The sequence below is a fragment of the Agelaius phoeniceus genome, chromosome 3 (genome assembly GCF_051311805.1).
Source record: "Agelaius phoeniceus isolate bAgePho1 chromosome 3, bAgePho1.hap1, whole genome shotgun sequence".
In the NCBI taxonomy this organism is placed as follows: Eukaryota; Metazoa; Chordata; class Aves; order Passeriformes; family Icteridae; genus Agelaius; species Agelaius phoeniceus.
This window is the reverse complement of record NC_135267.1, coordinates 27,597,533-27,613,605: the sequence shown is the minus strand read 5'-3', so window position 1 is coordinate 27,613,605 and position 16,073 is coordinate 27,597,533. Positions and strand designations below refer to the sequence as shown.

General features: G+C 40.3%; 1 protein-coding gene across 1 annotated transcript in view; it reads left to right on the top strand.

The window, feature by feature from the left end:
* Positions 1–16,073, top strand: part of LRRC1 (leucine rich repeat containing 1) — a 71,071-nt gene that overhangs the window by 5,462 nt on the left and 49,536 nt on the right. Inside the window, exon 2 of the mRNA XM_054629397.2 lies at positions 10,283–10,400. Coding sequence (XP_054485372.1) covers positions 10,283–10,400 — 118 coding nt within the window. The remainder of the gene's footprint in view (positions 1–10,282; positions 10,401–16,073) is intronic.

The window sequence follows — 16,073 nt, the reverse complement described above, 5'->3', positions numbered from 1 at the left end:
TGATAGAAGAAAATAACACATTCTGCATGATGCGTTTCAATAGCTTTTCTAATGAAAAGCATCAGATAAAAGTAAAATGCTTTCAATTCTATAGATCAGTCTGTAGTTGATGAAATGGTGTTTTCTATTGCAGTACATTAGAATTTAAGGGCAAATACATCCTGTCAACTTAATTTCTCTGTGATTCAAATTTGCAGTACAAAACTGAATCCCTACATATTTCTTTTTCCAGTGATAGAAAAAAAAATCTTAGGAACCCTTGAATGCAGTATTATATTTTGGCCTTTGTATTAAATCACAGCGTTCTTTGCATTGGTGGGTGGTGGAAATAGCTTATAACACTTGTTTTGCTGCTGTTTTGTATTGCTGCTGCTCCGTTCTTTAACTCAAAGAATAAAGACCACTTTCCCATGATACTTCTAGCAGATGTTGTTTATGGAAAAACTCCAGTGGCAGAAAAAATTTCAAAATTTTTTCTATGCACTTAGTTTAGCCTAAGAGTCTGAGGAAGTTTTGTTTTTTTCCTTTGGGGAATGATTTTTATGTAGTGTTTGTAAACCTAATGTAGTGCAGCACCGAATCATTTCACATCTCTGAGCTTACAAATTATATCTGTCATCTCTGATTTTTCTTCTTGGTGTTGTATACTAAAGCTTCTCTGTAGAGTTACTAGATAGATGTGAGACCCTTTTCCCAAGAGACCTGTTTAAACCCTGGCCTCTTCCTGTGCCCCAGTTTCTTTGTTAGAGATGCTGCTGGTCTGCTCTGCTTGACATTCAGCACTGTTGGTATCTCTATTATGTGTGCTGTTGAAATCCAGGGTGCTGTTATCTTACTAAAATCATGTGAAAGCTCCTTAAGAAACAGTCCCACTGTTCTTCCCATACCATACCTTTGTCTCAGGAACAAACCTGTTCTGAACTGAGTTTCACTGTTCTACCGTTGTTTCTGTCATTATGCAACCATAAGCCTGAAAGACACTTGTTTGGTCAGTGGCCAGTAATCTGTGGAAAGACACGATTATCGTACTGTACCTCTCTTTAAATTTGTGTTTATAGCTGCTTAAGTTGTACATATATAGGAACTTTATTTCCTTTTATTGAATGCACAGATCTCCTTGAGTTTGGAGACATGTGGTGGGATGTCTCACGTGGCTGGAGTGCTGCAGTGAATAAACACAGGCTCTTTAAGGACAGGCCAGGAAAGCAAGGATGGGGAATTGTCCTTTGGATGAGAGAGTAGCAGGGATTTGTGAAGTTTTTCTTTGGGATGGATGATGGGCCAGCTGAGAGCAGGTTGGGATTAGTGTATGACATTGTTTTGGGTGTCTCCTGATCAGGATGAAGTAGTAGATGATGCCTTCTTCACATACCTGGAAGAAGTCTCATGTTTGCAGGCTTAGGCCCTCACGTGGGTCTTGAATGACATGACAGCTGGAAGGACGACACATCAGGACATAAGCAATCCAGGAGTTTTCTGAAGTGCTTTGATGGCTTCCTAACGCAGCTGCTCAAGGATTTAATGGACAGAGGTGATCTGTTGGACCTCATACTTAAAAAAAAGAAAAGGCAGGTTGAGATGTGAAGATCAGGGTTGTAGTAGCTGTACTGACCTTGGTCACCTTGGCTGTAGTGACCATGAGATGGTGGAGTTCTGGGTTCTGAGAGGAAGGAACAGAACAATAAGCAGCATCTTGAGAAAACAAACTTTGGTATGTTTAGGATTCTCCTTGGAAGAAGTTGGTAAAAATGATGTTTATGCTACCATTCAGCAGGACAGGGAGAGGCTGGAGAAATGGGCAGAGAGGAATCTCATGAAGTTCAGTCAAGAGAAATACGCCTGCACCTGGAGAGAAATAACCCAGTTCTCCAGTACAGGCTGAGGGCTGACCATCTGGAAAACAGTTTTCCAGTAAAAGGCCATGGGTAACCTGGTGGGCAAGTTGTCTGTCAGCCAGCAATGCTCCTTCATGACAAAGAGAGCCAACAATATCCTGGGCTGTGCAACACAAAGCATTGCCAGCAGGTGATCCCTGTCCTCTGGCTAGCATTGGGGAGACCTGGAGTGCTTTGTCTAGTGCTGGGTATCCCAAATGAAGAGACTGGACATACACTGTAGAGACCACAAAGACTATTAAGGGCTTGGGGCATCTCTCAGGAGAGAAGGCTAAAGGAGCCAGAAGAGTTAAGCCTTGAGAAGAAAAAGGCTCATGGTTGTACATAAATACATGTTAATCAGCATGAAACCTTGCTTGGGGTGCCCCGTGACCTTACAAGAGGCAGTGGGCAAGGGCTGAAACACAGGGAACTGTCTGAAATATGAAAATACTGTCTGAAATATGAAAATACTTTTTACTGTGAGGATGGTCAAACACTGGCATGGGTTGTCCAGAGAGGTTGTGCAGTCTCTGTTCATGAAGATGCTGTAAACCTGACTGAACATGGTCCAAAGTGACCTTCTCTAGGTGGTCCATGCTTTGAGCAGGGGGTGCACTAGGTGATTTCTAGAGCCCCTTCCAACCTCACCTGTTTTATGATTCTATAGAGGGCATATCAAAGATTTTGCCCATCTTTAACTTGGGTGGTTTTAATGATAATAATGATTTAATTGTTGTGGTTTTTAAGGTTTATTCACCCTCAAATGTTTAATTGTTTTACTTTCTACATTGATAATGTCATGGTGTTTTTGCACATCTCGCTGTAAATCCTTAAAGAAGTACCACTGTATGATTTCAACAACCATGTATTTACAGTTAGTGTCAGAGAGAGAACTGTGCCACTGGGTGAAGCTGAAGCAGACTGTGCACACACAGTAAAAGTAGTTTTATTGAAAGTTTGAGATTCTTTTCAGTATGACAAATGCTCTTTAAAATACTTGCTAAGAGCACTGGTATCTTGAGACTGTTACCTTTTGGAACCAGTTGTCATTACTGTCAATTAGTACTATCATGCAGTATATGCTTGAATTATTAAAATCCATAATAGTTTGTAGAGAAGCAACATTGGATCCTTATATTAACATACCTCTAAACATAGAGCTCTGTGTTGAAGGCTACAAAGAAGTTTGTTGCCAGTTAAGTATGTCTAGGTTTTCTCCTCCTACTTTCCAGATTTCTCTGTTGTATTCCTTCACACTTGAAGAAATACTTTACCTTTTGACATCAAGTGAAAGACCACAGTCTGATGGGAGGAAAGTCATTGTCTTCCCTGTTAGTGTCCCTGCAATTGTTCAGAAGATTTTTGAAGTGTGCTTGGTTTGAAATATTTTCTAATGGCAGTTTTTTGTAGTAACAACTCAGCTCTACTGATTTTTGTCCTGAGTTGAAAGTAATTAAGTACTTTCAATACGTTTCAATACCTTTAACTTTTTTTTGTAAGGTGTGTACTGTTGTAGTAAACTGGTAGCATTCCCTTCTCTTTGTGATGTACATAGATGAGACAAGGTTTGTGGGCAGAGATTATACATCTGTACCTCTAAAATAAGTTTTATGATTATACATAGAGTTATTTTTCTAATTATATTTGTTGGTCAAAAATAAAGACATTACCTCCTGCCAACAGTCTCGTATACTGGAAAAATGCATGCTAGAAATTCATTAGAGAGATTAATGTGGGCTTTAGTTGGTTTTTTTTTTCCCTCCAAATGGCAAATGCATTTAACTGCAATGAATCTATTTCATTGTTGTAGCTGTTTTCTGGCCTCTCTTAAAGGCAGAGGTAGTCCCTCTCACCACTGTGCTCTAACAAACACCTCTAGCATGGAGTGCTCTTTTACCTTTGTCGCTTCTGCTTAATTGATATAAAAGATAAAGTAAATCCTTGTCTGCCAGGAACAGTGGGAGACAACCTGGTCAGTGCATTGCTTGGTAAGGCAGCATTTTGATTCAGTGCTGCAGTGTATTGGTTTTTAAGAGTGGACAGTCCCCTATTTGTCTTCTTTTAAAGGGAATGGTAACAACTGAGAGTAGGACCTGCAATTGGCCCATCCTTGTCAGTGGTTCAGAAAATGGCAGATGCTTGAAAATGGGGTGTCAGAAGTGTAGCAGGTCGATGCTGAATATCAGCTTCAGTGAGACATTGGTATCATTTTTGCTCTGTCTTCTGTAGGCCTTCCCCCACAGCCTGGCTTACCTTTCTCTTGGGCTTTCAAGTACCCATTGGAGGGAGAGGCAGCAGTTGCAGCATATGGTTCTGTTTAGGCTATGTGCCCATGAACTGTGCTATTTCATTAATATTTTTTTCTTGTTGTGAGATCTAGTAATTTTATTAATGTTTTGTATGAACTCCTGCTTTTATGTCCACCTCCGTGATGTTTTTCACTAATATTCATGATCACAAAGTTGGTAGTAGAATGTTGCAAGACCAAAGGATAGCTTGAATATATTCTGCATACATGGTTGGGTGTGTGAAACAATCTTTCATCATGCCAAGTATATATAACAGTTCTGGCTTTGCTCATGGCACATGTGAAGACAGAATTAGAGACCTCAGCTGCATGGAGTGGTTGTCCATTTGCCAGCCTGCCACAGAACAGGCAGGCAGAGGTCTGTGTGCTGCTGTCCATCACCAGCTGCTGCTGCATCTCCTCCTCATGGCTCCAGAGGAAGTCCATCAGCTGCTGCATTGATGCAGTCATCAATTGCATGATGACCCTGCTGTGCTGCACTGTGAGTTCATCCCTGCCCTCAGAAATTGTTTCTGTATCTAAGGGAGTATTTTATTTGAAAATTAAAGGGTATTGTGCCCAAAGGATCACATGGGATCCATGTTTGTGAAACCCTGTTGCCTTTGCCAGCTGTCCTTGCTCACAGGTGAAAGGAGACAGTGACTTGAGGAGTCCTGATGTTGCTAGCAGGCTTTGTGGGAGATGCCACACTGAGAATGACCATGCTAGGCTTTACTGGAGTCTCTTTTCACACTTCATGAATCCAGAATAGGATTCAGCTTCCTCAGCATTTTATTGTGCAGCTAGTTTGGATGTGCTTCTACAGGAAAGGTGTCTGTTTTCTGTACTCTTGCTGGTTTTCCTCTGCGCCTCCCCCCCATGCTACTGGCAGAAGTCTCTGGGTTGGATTTTAAGACAATGATGTACAGGATTGTATCCTAGAAAGAGTTTTTTGCTCACAGGTTAGTTGTGGATTTTGACTGAGGGTGATGTCTTGAGGCAGTAGTGGAGTGCAGGGTGCATTACAGCTTGCTGAGAGCTCCTGACTGGGATGTCCACTGGCTGACTGGAATAGAAGTGATATTTGAAATCCCACCAGCTGGTGAGTGTTGGGCACTGAGTGGCCTATCTCCTTGGAATCCTTAGAACTGAGTGACCCCTATTGATAGTCTGTCAAAGGCCTTTCTGTTGATGCCTTGGACAGAAGTGGAGTGGAGAAGAATGAGGAAAAGCTCAACCTTCCCTCTTTGCCTTTGCCCTTCAGGCAGATTGGGAATGTGTGTGTATGCTTGTGCCAGAGCCTGGTTATTAAACCCATTCTGAGGAAGTTGAATGCTTGGAATCACTGGTGCTGCTTCACTATGGGATTTAATCCTTGTTTTCCTCATGGTGTCCTGAGCACCAAGCAGTGTGTTCACCTAAAGTGGGTTGGGCTTCTGTTGAATTGCACTAAATAGCATGATATTCTTACAGGCTTCCTCTGCTGCCCCTGAAGCCAAGCAACAGTGCAGACAAAACAGTAACTCCTAGGGGCCCAAAAGCAAGGGGCTAGGGACCTTGTTGGGGAGCAGCTATGTTGCAAGGTTATTTCATGGATTTGATTGATGCCTTATCTCTTGTTCACTGCTTTGCTTACCAAAATTACCTCTTCTACTTGTGTTTGCCTGAAGAAAGACCTCAGAAAAAGATCTTTCTGAAGCACTATAAAAAGTGTGGGGAAGGATTTGCTGTTTGCTAATTTCCCTTATCCGAGGACTGAAGGAGCACACATAGCTGGTGATTGGAAGTAAACAAATGAAATGGTGTCCCCATTGATTTTTGTTTACAATGCAGGAGAAGAAAATGGAGCCTGAAGTAAGATTTAAAACAAGGATGCATTTAGGAGTTAAACTGTGTTTAAATTGCTATGTACCACTTCTTAATTCTAAAGCACAGATAGCCTTTAGTTGGTCATTTGTAGGTTTGGGAAATGGGTGAAATAAATACAGACATACTTACGAAACAGCACCTAATAACATACTCTTGTCTTAGAGCTTACTTAATTCATTTAAATATAATTCATTTTAATATAATAATGTAGTTGCCTGAAGAAGCCTTAAAAGCTGAGGCAGCATGTGTATGTGGAAAATCCATATTGGCATCTGAGGGAGATCTGACATAAGAGCAAATGCTTACAAATTCTTAATCTTGTCAGCAACAGCTCAAGTGCTTGCAAAAAAAAATCCTGAAGCAAAAAACCACCAAACCCTCATCTTATCTGGTGTGTGTGTAACCATGAAGCAAGTTAATTTGCAATTTTCTTTCTCCTTTACATCTCATTCTAATTTCTACTGCTTATGCTAGCCCATTGTGAGAATTAGGCGGTGGATTCTGCCTAAAGAGAATTTTTGATTCTCTTTGCTGCTAGTTGTGGTCACAATAGGTAGTAGTAGCCTTTTTATGGAAATGTTGAGCTTAACACAGTAAGCATTTAGTTATGCTACCTGTGCCAGGTGGGTTTGGAGTGTGACATGTCTCTAGACTGCAAAGGCTCTAGCAGCTCAGATGATGCTGAAATGTTGCTCTGCCCCTTAAACAGCATTAGCTGCAAATACATCTTTGTTCCCTCCTATGCATTTTACTTCATCTGTTTATTGTTTTCATGTATGTCCATTTATGTTATTTTTTATTCCCGTTAGCTAAGATGCTGAATTTTCAGGGAAAATTCTCAGGCATGAGTATTTTTTGTTTCAGGAGACCCATTGAAAGAAATGCAGAGATATGTTGTCTTGGCCACTTGCATGGAAGAAAATATCCTACTAGTTTGGCTTAATTCTCTTAACTTTTTTTTTTCTAGAATTGAGTACCAGTTGTAGTGTATTCTTAAAAAAAAAGGTATAAAAAATGAGGGCTGTGGGATCACACTGTCTGTTTATACTTTTCAGTGAGTCATGCATTTATCTGTTACTTTTTTTTCTTCTGTTGGCTGACATCGACCCAATTTTGTCAGAATGAAGTTTTTTTTTAAATATGTGTCTGGGTGAGAGAGTCTTGGTTAGTTTTCCAGTGAGAGAAGGGATCTGTTCAAGATGTATATTCTTATAAAATCCATATAATAGAAACCTCTATAAATTCTTTGATAGCAGGAAAAGCTTCAGTTGAGGGTCAGGAACTGGTACTAAATAGCAAGTTGTAGGCTCCTTCAGTGCTTATGCTCGTGGCATTATTTTTCTCATTGAGGCACTATTAATTAGGCTGGCTAAACTAAGCAGCATTAGAAGTGTTGCCAAGATACTCATAGAGGCATTGGGTCTGCAATCAAAACCAGCTATTAGAGCGTGCTGGGTGGATATGCTGCTCTGGCCAACAGTCCCATTGCACTTTGGATCACGTTAGAGCTTATCAAATAGAGGCAGAACTGTGCTAGAAACATCAAATTAGGAACATGTTTCTTGTTGGCATGTATTTTAAAAATCTCAGATGTTTATACACATACGTATATATATATACATATATATATGTTTATGTTTGTTGAACTCTATTGAGTAAGCTTTTAATTCTCTTTGTTCTCTGGTTTCCCTTCATTCCCTTTGTGGCCTTTTTGAAAGGTAAAACATATATGGCTAAAAGGAATTGCTTGCCTCTCCAGCAGTGCTTCAGAGCACTAATGATGTGTCTTAGAGAAAGGAAGAACACTTAATGAAATGGGAGTAGGATGCACTAAACATGCAAGAGTGATTGAGTCCTGTAGTTTAAAGGAAAAAAAACAAACCAGAAGTTCAAAGAAATGCCATTCGTGTAACTGCAGTTTGATTTTATCTAGGAAATGGTGTCATTCATTAAAAATTGTTATGCAGATGGAAAATAAACCTTCCAGTTAATTTTTCTTTTAAGTAGTAGTCAGCTGAAGGAAAAGGAATATCTTTAAATATTGTGTAATATTGCTTGTTGCACACGTGCTCTGCACATTTAATAAATACGAACTGCATTGACACGTGGTACTGTGGGTGCCCTCAAACCTTCCTGTGGATATCCAGCTCTTTGGATGACTGCTCTGTCTTTTAACCATGTTCCTGCTGTCTTTGCACACTTGCCATTGAATATCTGTCAGGGACAACTGTTGCACAGATAAGATTTGTAGGAGAACATCAATATTTATAACTTTCATACAGTTTAGCAGCTAGACACTGCTTTGAGAAACACATTTTGGCAAGTATTTACTTTGGAGTGTTAGGACAGATTGGGATCTCTTCTGCAGAGTGTACTCCTGCTATGTTTTCACAAAAGTGTCTTTAAGTGCTTTTCTAAGCTTCTGATGGACTCTTGGTTTAGGCATATTAATAAATATTTAGAGAAAGGGCTACATTTGTTTTAAGGTAAGAATGGTAATGATATGAAAATGCAGTTATGGATCTTTTGAGGACAATGAAGGATTAAAAAGCAAAAAGCATTTGTGACTATTTTAATTGGAACATAAGTTTTTAGGGAGCTAGAAATATGGAATTACAGAGAATTTTACCTTCCTTTTAAAATTTCAACTGTGTTATAAAACACTTAATATGGGGGAGGGTGGAGGAGTGCCATTCTGACTCAAAAATGCCTTTGAAATTCCACATTCAAATCTGTTGCATCTTTTACTGTCGAGTGTTTATAAACTTTTTAAAGCTCTATCCTTCTTATCCCCTAAAAGGAACCATGGTTTTGAGGGAAAACACATTTGTTTCAGATGTGGTTTATTTTTCTGTGACACAGTGTATACTGAAAGATTGATGCAGAAGTGCAAAACTTGCACTTAACCTGATTTATGATCTTGACCACTCAAAATAAGATTGAAAACCTGTATTGTAATACAGATTGATGAAACTGCTTTTGCCTTGTGTCCTAGTAACATGCCTTACTGTCCCTTTTTATGTCAATCTAAGTAATATCTGAGTGACATTTAGAGCACATACTCCATCGCTTAAATAAAAAAAAACCTCAAGAAGAGTTGCTAATTTCCTAGAAGGGATTGTAGGTAATGAAATGTAAGTGGGTATCCCAAATTCACACTATCTTCCAGCTACCCCAAGGTTGGCAAAACCATGGGGGTCCAGGCATGTACACATGCTGTGAGGGTGAGATGCACATGTTTGACTGCTGGGTCAAACTCCCTGTGCACTCCAGGGGCACAAAACTCACTCAAAATTGGAGGAGTCTGTTCAGTTTTGATCAAGATGACTTGTGTGTGAAGTCATTTCATTCTGCACAAATCCTCACCCCATGAAAGGCCTGCCTGGAAGAAAGGAAAGTTTCCCTAAGAGCTCCACAACCTTCTTAGCAATGCCTACATCTCGATATGTTTTAAATGATCCTTTTTCCGTCACCAGCTGCTCCCAGTGCCTGGGGTTGACCTGACTTTCAGCTTGGCCTGTTTGATGGTTATTTTGTCTTGTGTGCTGCCAGACCCCCTGAGCCCATAGCTGGGGTCAGGCAATGATAGCACGCTGCACTGTGTGCCGTGTTCTCACATGGACAGGGCTGGGCTGGGTTTTTCCTCAAGCAAAGGAGACCTGAAATGCTGCCCAAGTTTCATTAGTCCTTCTGAAACTGGGCCATAGAACAGAGGGTGTTTGAGGCTGGAAGGAAAGCCTGCCTGGGGGAGGCTGGTTCTGTAACCTAGTTGGTTTTGGTGTTCACTGCTGAAGAAGACCTTGTCAGCCCCTCTTCATCACTTTTCTGGATCTTGTTCTTTAGAAGTCTCCCTCTGCATTAACTTCCTAATGAGCCCTGGTGTGTAATTAGGATGCTTTTAATTACTCTGCTTGGTAGCCTTGCCGCATTAATGACTTTAAGCTGGCACTCTGGATTTTGCTGCTGTCTATCTGCAATGATCTTTAACAGCAAGCTTTATGGATTATTTTTTTTTTAACATGCATTTTCATTTTATATAGAATACAGGTTATAGTTTGTCTGCATGTGAAAATGAAAACAAAATGTTTGTTCTGGTTCAGATGTGAAGGAGATCTGCATAACTAATGCCATGCAATAGCTTTAATTAGCTCACATTTTGAAAGTGATTCTAGTTACTCCTCATCATTTATCATGCCTATATGTGAGTTATGTGAATATTTTCTGAAATGCAATTTTTTCTTTCTTTCAGCCTTTCTTCCAGCTTGTGAAGTTACGGAAACTTGGACTTAGTGATAATGAAATCCAACGGCTCCCTCCAGAAATAGCAAATTTCATGCAGCTGGTGGAACTTGATTTGTCTCGAAATGGTAAGCTCCAAGGTTAATTTGTTTGATTCTATACTGTCCTATGACATGGTCTAGAAAACTGTGTTAGTAGGGTTTTTCTGTCTCAGAAATTGTTATCTATGTCCTACAGAACACTTTCTTGTCTAATTCATGGATTTACCTCTAGTTCTAGAGGGAAGGAGGGAAAGAGGAGAAGGGAGTTTGTGGTATAAATACAGTAATAAAATAGTGCTTGGCTGTAGTTCTGTGTTTCTGAGAGCCTGTTTTATTTTTCAATTTAAAAAATGCTTCATGTGGTAGTTTCATATGTCTATCTGTCACAATGTTGACTTCATTTCCCAAGCTCTCTGAAATGCCTGGCATTTAGAGATGGAAAAAAACAGAAAAAAGAAGACGTTGAAAAAAAATAAAGCTGCTTTCTGTCCTAAAAAAAGGACTGCCTGTGGGTTAGAAGTCCAGTTCTTTATCTCTGCTTTGGTCTTTACCTGGGATTAGCAAGAGGCAGGGTGCTGATATTTCTAGTTGTACTTTTGGAAGAAGAATCAGGCTGTTTGTCATCTACAAAGATAAATGCAGAAAAGAATGCTAGGAGATCCTACCTTTTAAAATGTGTTGTTGGAAACAACACATTTTAAACAACCTTTTAAAATGTGTTGTTGGAAACAACATGGGTTGCAATGCTTGCTGTGTATATTGTCCTGCATTGTGATGGAGTGAAAACATCTTTTTTTCTTCTGTGGCCTGGTGAACTTACTAGTTCTACAAGAAGTTCAGGGGCTGGTGGGTCACCTTTAAGCAGTCTTTTGACCCAGTGATCTGAAACCAGTGAATCTGTGTTACCAAATTAGAGCAACTGTCAGCTATTTTTGCTTCCTTACATGCAGTGGATGTGCTCAAAATGCTCTCTCAGCTGTGATGGAAGGGGTGGGAGCTATCAAGGTTGTGTAACCTTGTAAATAAATGAGGGTTGTAATTGAATATTCAAGAAAATAAACAGTGTAACGGGGAGCCTTTTTTCCTTGATGGTTTAACTTCACATCGACTCTTTGTGACTGAAGAATATTGTTGGTACTTCACCTTTCTATAGCATATTTTCTTTATTTGTTTTGGTGCTTTAAAGTCTATCTCTATCTGATAATATAATTGATGAAGCGTGATGAGTCTCCAGGCAATTGCTGAAAAAATTTCTGTGAACCATATAATTTTATGCACATTTGGAAAACCTTTTAAGAGAAGAAAACTGGAAAAAAACCCAGAGACGGAAGAGAGAGATTAGTTAAAACATTTTAGAAATATATGAACATTAGTTGATGTGGTATTTGGCTACTGAGTTTGGCTGAGTTGGGTGCTGTCAGTGACAGACCTCATACAAAAAGAAACCCTCTGTTGGCTTAGTAATTCTCTTTGCAAATGAATAACTATTTGGAAAAGAGCTGGTGGATCAGAGCCATGTGAACTCTTGTCAGCCTGGCTTGGAAGTTGGCTGGAGAACTGAGCTGTAACAAGAGCAGATGGTGTGAATGTTTATGGCTGGGTAGATGCGTGTGTCATTAGAAGTTACTGCACAGGGAAGTATTTTTTCCAGTAATGGGTTGAACTAATGCAGGTGGCAGGGAGCAGTTCCTTTCCTATATCCAAGGTTCAGTGTTAATTACCCATTTTATTGCATTGCTTTCTTTTCTCTGTGGTTCATTGCAGAAGGTGACTGATACCATTTCCCTCTGCTTAATTATGTCACAGTTACTGCATGACTTGACTCTTCAAATTAAAAATGCACCGTGCAATGTGGTGCAGGGGGGCCATGGTGGAAAATAACTAGTCTTACTTTCCACTGTTTGGCCATTTTTATGATTGTCTCATGGTTCTCCAAATCAAAAGGCATGACACACCATCTGGGATGCTGCAGGGGGAATTCTCACAAAAGGTTTTTGAGCTTTACAGTACTTTAATTTATTAGCTTTGTATTTTGAATCCACCTCCCAGTATGTCTCATTCTAAACCTGCCACAGGTTTGTCCTGTTCAGTTGTTTGCACTCCAAAAGGTTTTCTTTTTCTGACTGCCCAAAATTACTTAGGAAAAAAAAAATAGGAACTCTTCATGTTCCTTTCAGGCAGAGGAAAAACAGCTCTGCTTTTCAAAATGCAGTATGCTGCATGAATAGGAGAGTGTGATGGTGACATCTGAGCTTGGGAAATAAGAGATCATTGTTCTGTGTTTTTTGTTGTTCTAGTTGTCTGGTTTGGTGCACTAATTGCCTTCAGTTCTGGCCATTCTGTTTCCTTAAGAGCTTAAAAATGCAGATATAAATTCATTTAATGTTCTCTGCATGGGAATAGCTTTTTCTATTTTAACCTCTCATCACAGAAGGAGAAAAGGGTTTTGAATAAACTGAGTACTTCCATTTCTGCCATAATAAAATGATAACATGTCTTCCTTTCTCCTACTTTATAATCCTTTGGCCAACATATGAACATATGGCTTCCCATTTGAAGCCACGTGAGATGATGGGTGTGTCATAGGGATGGACTTGGGTGCCCTTCCAAGCTGTGGTGGCCAGTTGTGCTTGGAGCAGCTGTGAGGTGCTGCATCTAGAGGAGGGATCAGTCTCTGCTGATCTCTGCAGGTAGCTCTGTGTACGTGTGCCATACAGCATTATGTGCCATGTAGGTAGCATTGCCTTGTAGATACTTGGGAAGGGTCCATAGGGAAACTCTGACATGTGTCTCTCTTAAATTCTCAGGTGTTCTAAAATGCCCAAGACATATTAGTATATATGTTAAAAATGTGCTACAATAATAAATTCTTTAAGCAGTTTCTTGGTTAATGAGTGAATCTAGAACTACAAACATCCTTCAAAGAGATAAAACTAAAAAGTCCTGAGCAGATGTAAATTTGATGCTCCCTGTGTATGTGAGAGAAGTCTGGCGAAGGTAAGGATAGCCTCAGTGGAGCATAACGAAAAGGATTTGGGAAGGCTAGCAGCCATATATTCTTAAACTTTTCCTGGAGTATTTGCATGTTGATGCTATTTCTCATGTCCTGGAAGGCCCATGTATTCATGCAGATTTTCCTAGGAAGCATCCCTACTGTGCTTTTCTAGTCTGGCTGAGGCTGTTATTTGTGCTAAGGTTGAAAGGATGAATCAAGGACTGGAATATAAGAGGGCAGAGAAGCTGTGCTAAGAAAACAGCGTAATGATGGTGAACACTTTGAAGGTTATTTGGCAATCCAGTTTATCTCTGCTTCTTGGTATCAAGTTGTTCAAAAAGCTCATGTGCTCATTCTAAGGCTAAAGAAAACAGACTCAGTAGGACTTCAACAGTACATGCCTGAGCTTTTGACTTGCTGGCAAAGCATGTCTGAAACTCAAGAGTGTTCCCTGAGGAATCTTCTGAGATAGAAACTCACCTGCTGTGTGTCTGAAGCTACTGCTGGTTCCCTCACACTCCCTGGGGTTGATTAAATCTTTTCCTGGATTCTTATACCACAGGTCAATTCTGTGAAGACACTGGGTCACTGAAGCATTCTTGCTTGATGACCCTGAAGTTTGGGTAGGGCTCAGGTGCTTTCCATGGAGCTCCAGTGCAAGTGTTTGCTCTGCATGAGGGAGGGGAGGATTCTGCTCTAAGCACAGTCACAAGTGCCTGTGTGCTATTTTGCTCCCCACAGAACTCAGACATTTCTCTCAGGTAAGTCCTGAAAGACCCTGTGATTTATAAAGTGCAGTCTCCAAAGACAGAAACATGGGCTTGAATGTCTGCGGTTCTTTCCTGGTGCCTCAACGGGATCTTCATTTAGCTTTCCTTTCTTCGAAAGGCATGCCCTGTGTTTCAGATCCCTGGGAGCTGTAACAGGTTGCTACCCGTGCTGCTTATCCCCCAGAGATTTCCTTCAGTGACTCCATCCCCCCCTTTTCTTCTTGCACAACCCCTGGAGGCCAAATTCTTAAAGCTTAGGGCCCTGCTATCCCGGGTTCATTAAAATGTTAATGGCTTTTCTTGTTCTGTAGCTTCTTCTAGACAGGAGGGGCAATGCCTAAAGTTTCTGCAGTTAATTTAATGCATGCTGATATTCAGGATTATGTATACTATGCATGTATGCTGTGTTCTTGCAGAGGTGGTGCAATCCTTTTTAGTATCCCTCTTCTCCAAGAAGAGGGGTATTGTTTGCCTTTGATAAATAATAAATCCTCCAAGCTCCACTCATGTGTTTTTGTCATGATACTGCATGTTCCTTAAAATGCCCTGAAGGTGTTAATTTAACTGTTGTATTCTTACTTGAAAGAAATTTCTATCCTGCACACGATTTCTCTTAACAGGTGTGCTGTGGAACCCAGGTCTTTTGTTCTTAATGTCATACACCTTTCATCAGCAGCCATTGACAGATTGTCAGCAGCTTGTTTCATTCAGCTCTTTTAGCATAAAAAGAAAATCACTGTGAGCTAGGATAGTAGGAATTAGGCACTGGAGTGGCTTTCCTATCCTTCCCAGCTTCAGCAGTGCCATTTGAACCGTCCTGCTGTCCACCCCTTTCTCTGGTGCAGGCTGACCCTGTTTCTTTTGTAGGAGAGGAGCTTCTTGCGCTGCTGTGTCTACCTGTGAGTTGCTGTCTATTTGTGATCAAAGCCTGGCAGGCTTTTCTGCTGCTCCTCTTGCTTCCATTGAATGTGTATACCAAGGACTTGGTCATGCTAGCCCATAGCATTGGTAGTTGCTCTATGCTGGCTGTCTGTAGTGACTTTCCAGCTGGCAGCAGGTAAGGGGACTCAGATGGCGTGGTCTTCTGTGGAACTGGTCTGTAACCTTGCAGTTTGGTGTTATGTCCAAGCCCCAAGACTCAAAACCATGGAAAAGATGCAAGTGTGAGTGCAGTGGGAGAATGAAATTGTTTTTTATCTTATTGGTGGATAGGTTATTCTTGTTCTGTTTGCTGATTCAGCTCTTGGTGGAGCTGAGATCCATTACTTTGTGAATTGAGAAGTGATGGGTTTTGCTGTGGCACCTACTGAGGAAGTCTGTGTGTGGGGACATCTTGTTAAGCTATATTTGGCTCTGCATGATGCTTGATACCAAACTCTCAACATCGTTCTTTACTATGATAACCAATAAGAATAATAGTGTTTGTTTAATGTGTACAGTTGATATTTTATACCTACCACAGAGATGAATTCTGGCTACATGATATATTAGTTGCTACCCATTTTTGTAGTTTCTGATTAAACTGAACTTACAACTGTATTGATAGCGTGCTTGTTCTGGACACAAGTCTTGCAACATGAGGATATTCTCATTTCAAAATCCTCTCTCCTCACAGCTGCCATATGCTGTCATTTACATGACAATAATTATAGATTTAACCAAAGATAAATCTGCTAGTTTAGGATGACCATAACAGTAGAGATGGTTCCTCACAAGCATGTCAATAATCACTACATTGTGTGAGGAAAGACTACATTGCTCCTATGCAAGGTCTGTGCAGGGTCCAAGACTTTGGAAGTCAGTCTCTAGAAGATCAGTATCCCAAGTGCTCCATGAGCCTTATTCTTAAGTTTTCCTTGCTTCCACAATGGATTTAGAAACTTATATTTTGTTTTGTCTTCAGCTCTCAGGGTGCTTGGAGAACTCTGCAACAATGGTATTTAACTGTCCTACTTTCAGCTGCAGACAATTTGATATTTCTGCTTTTTATTTGAA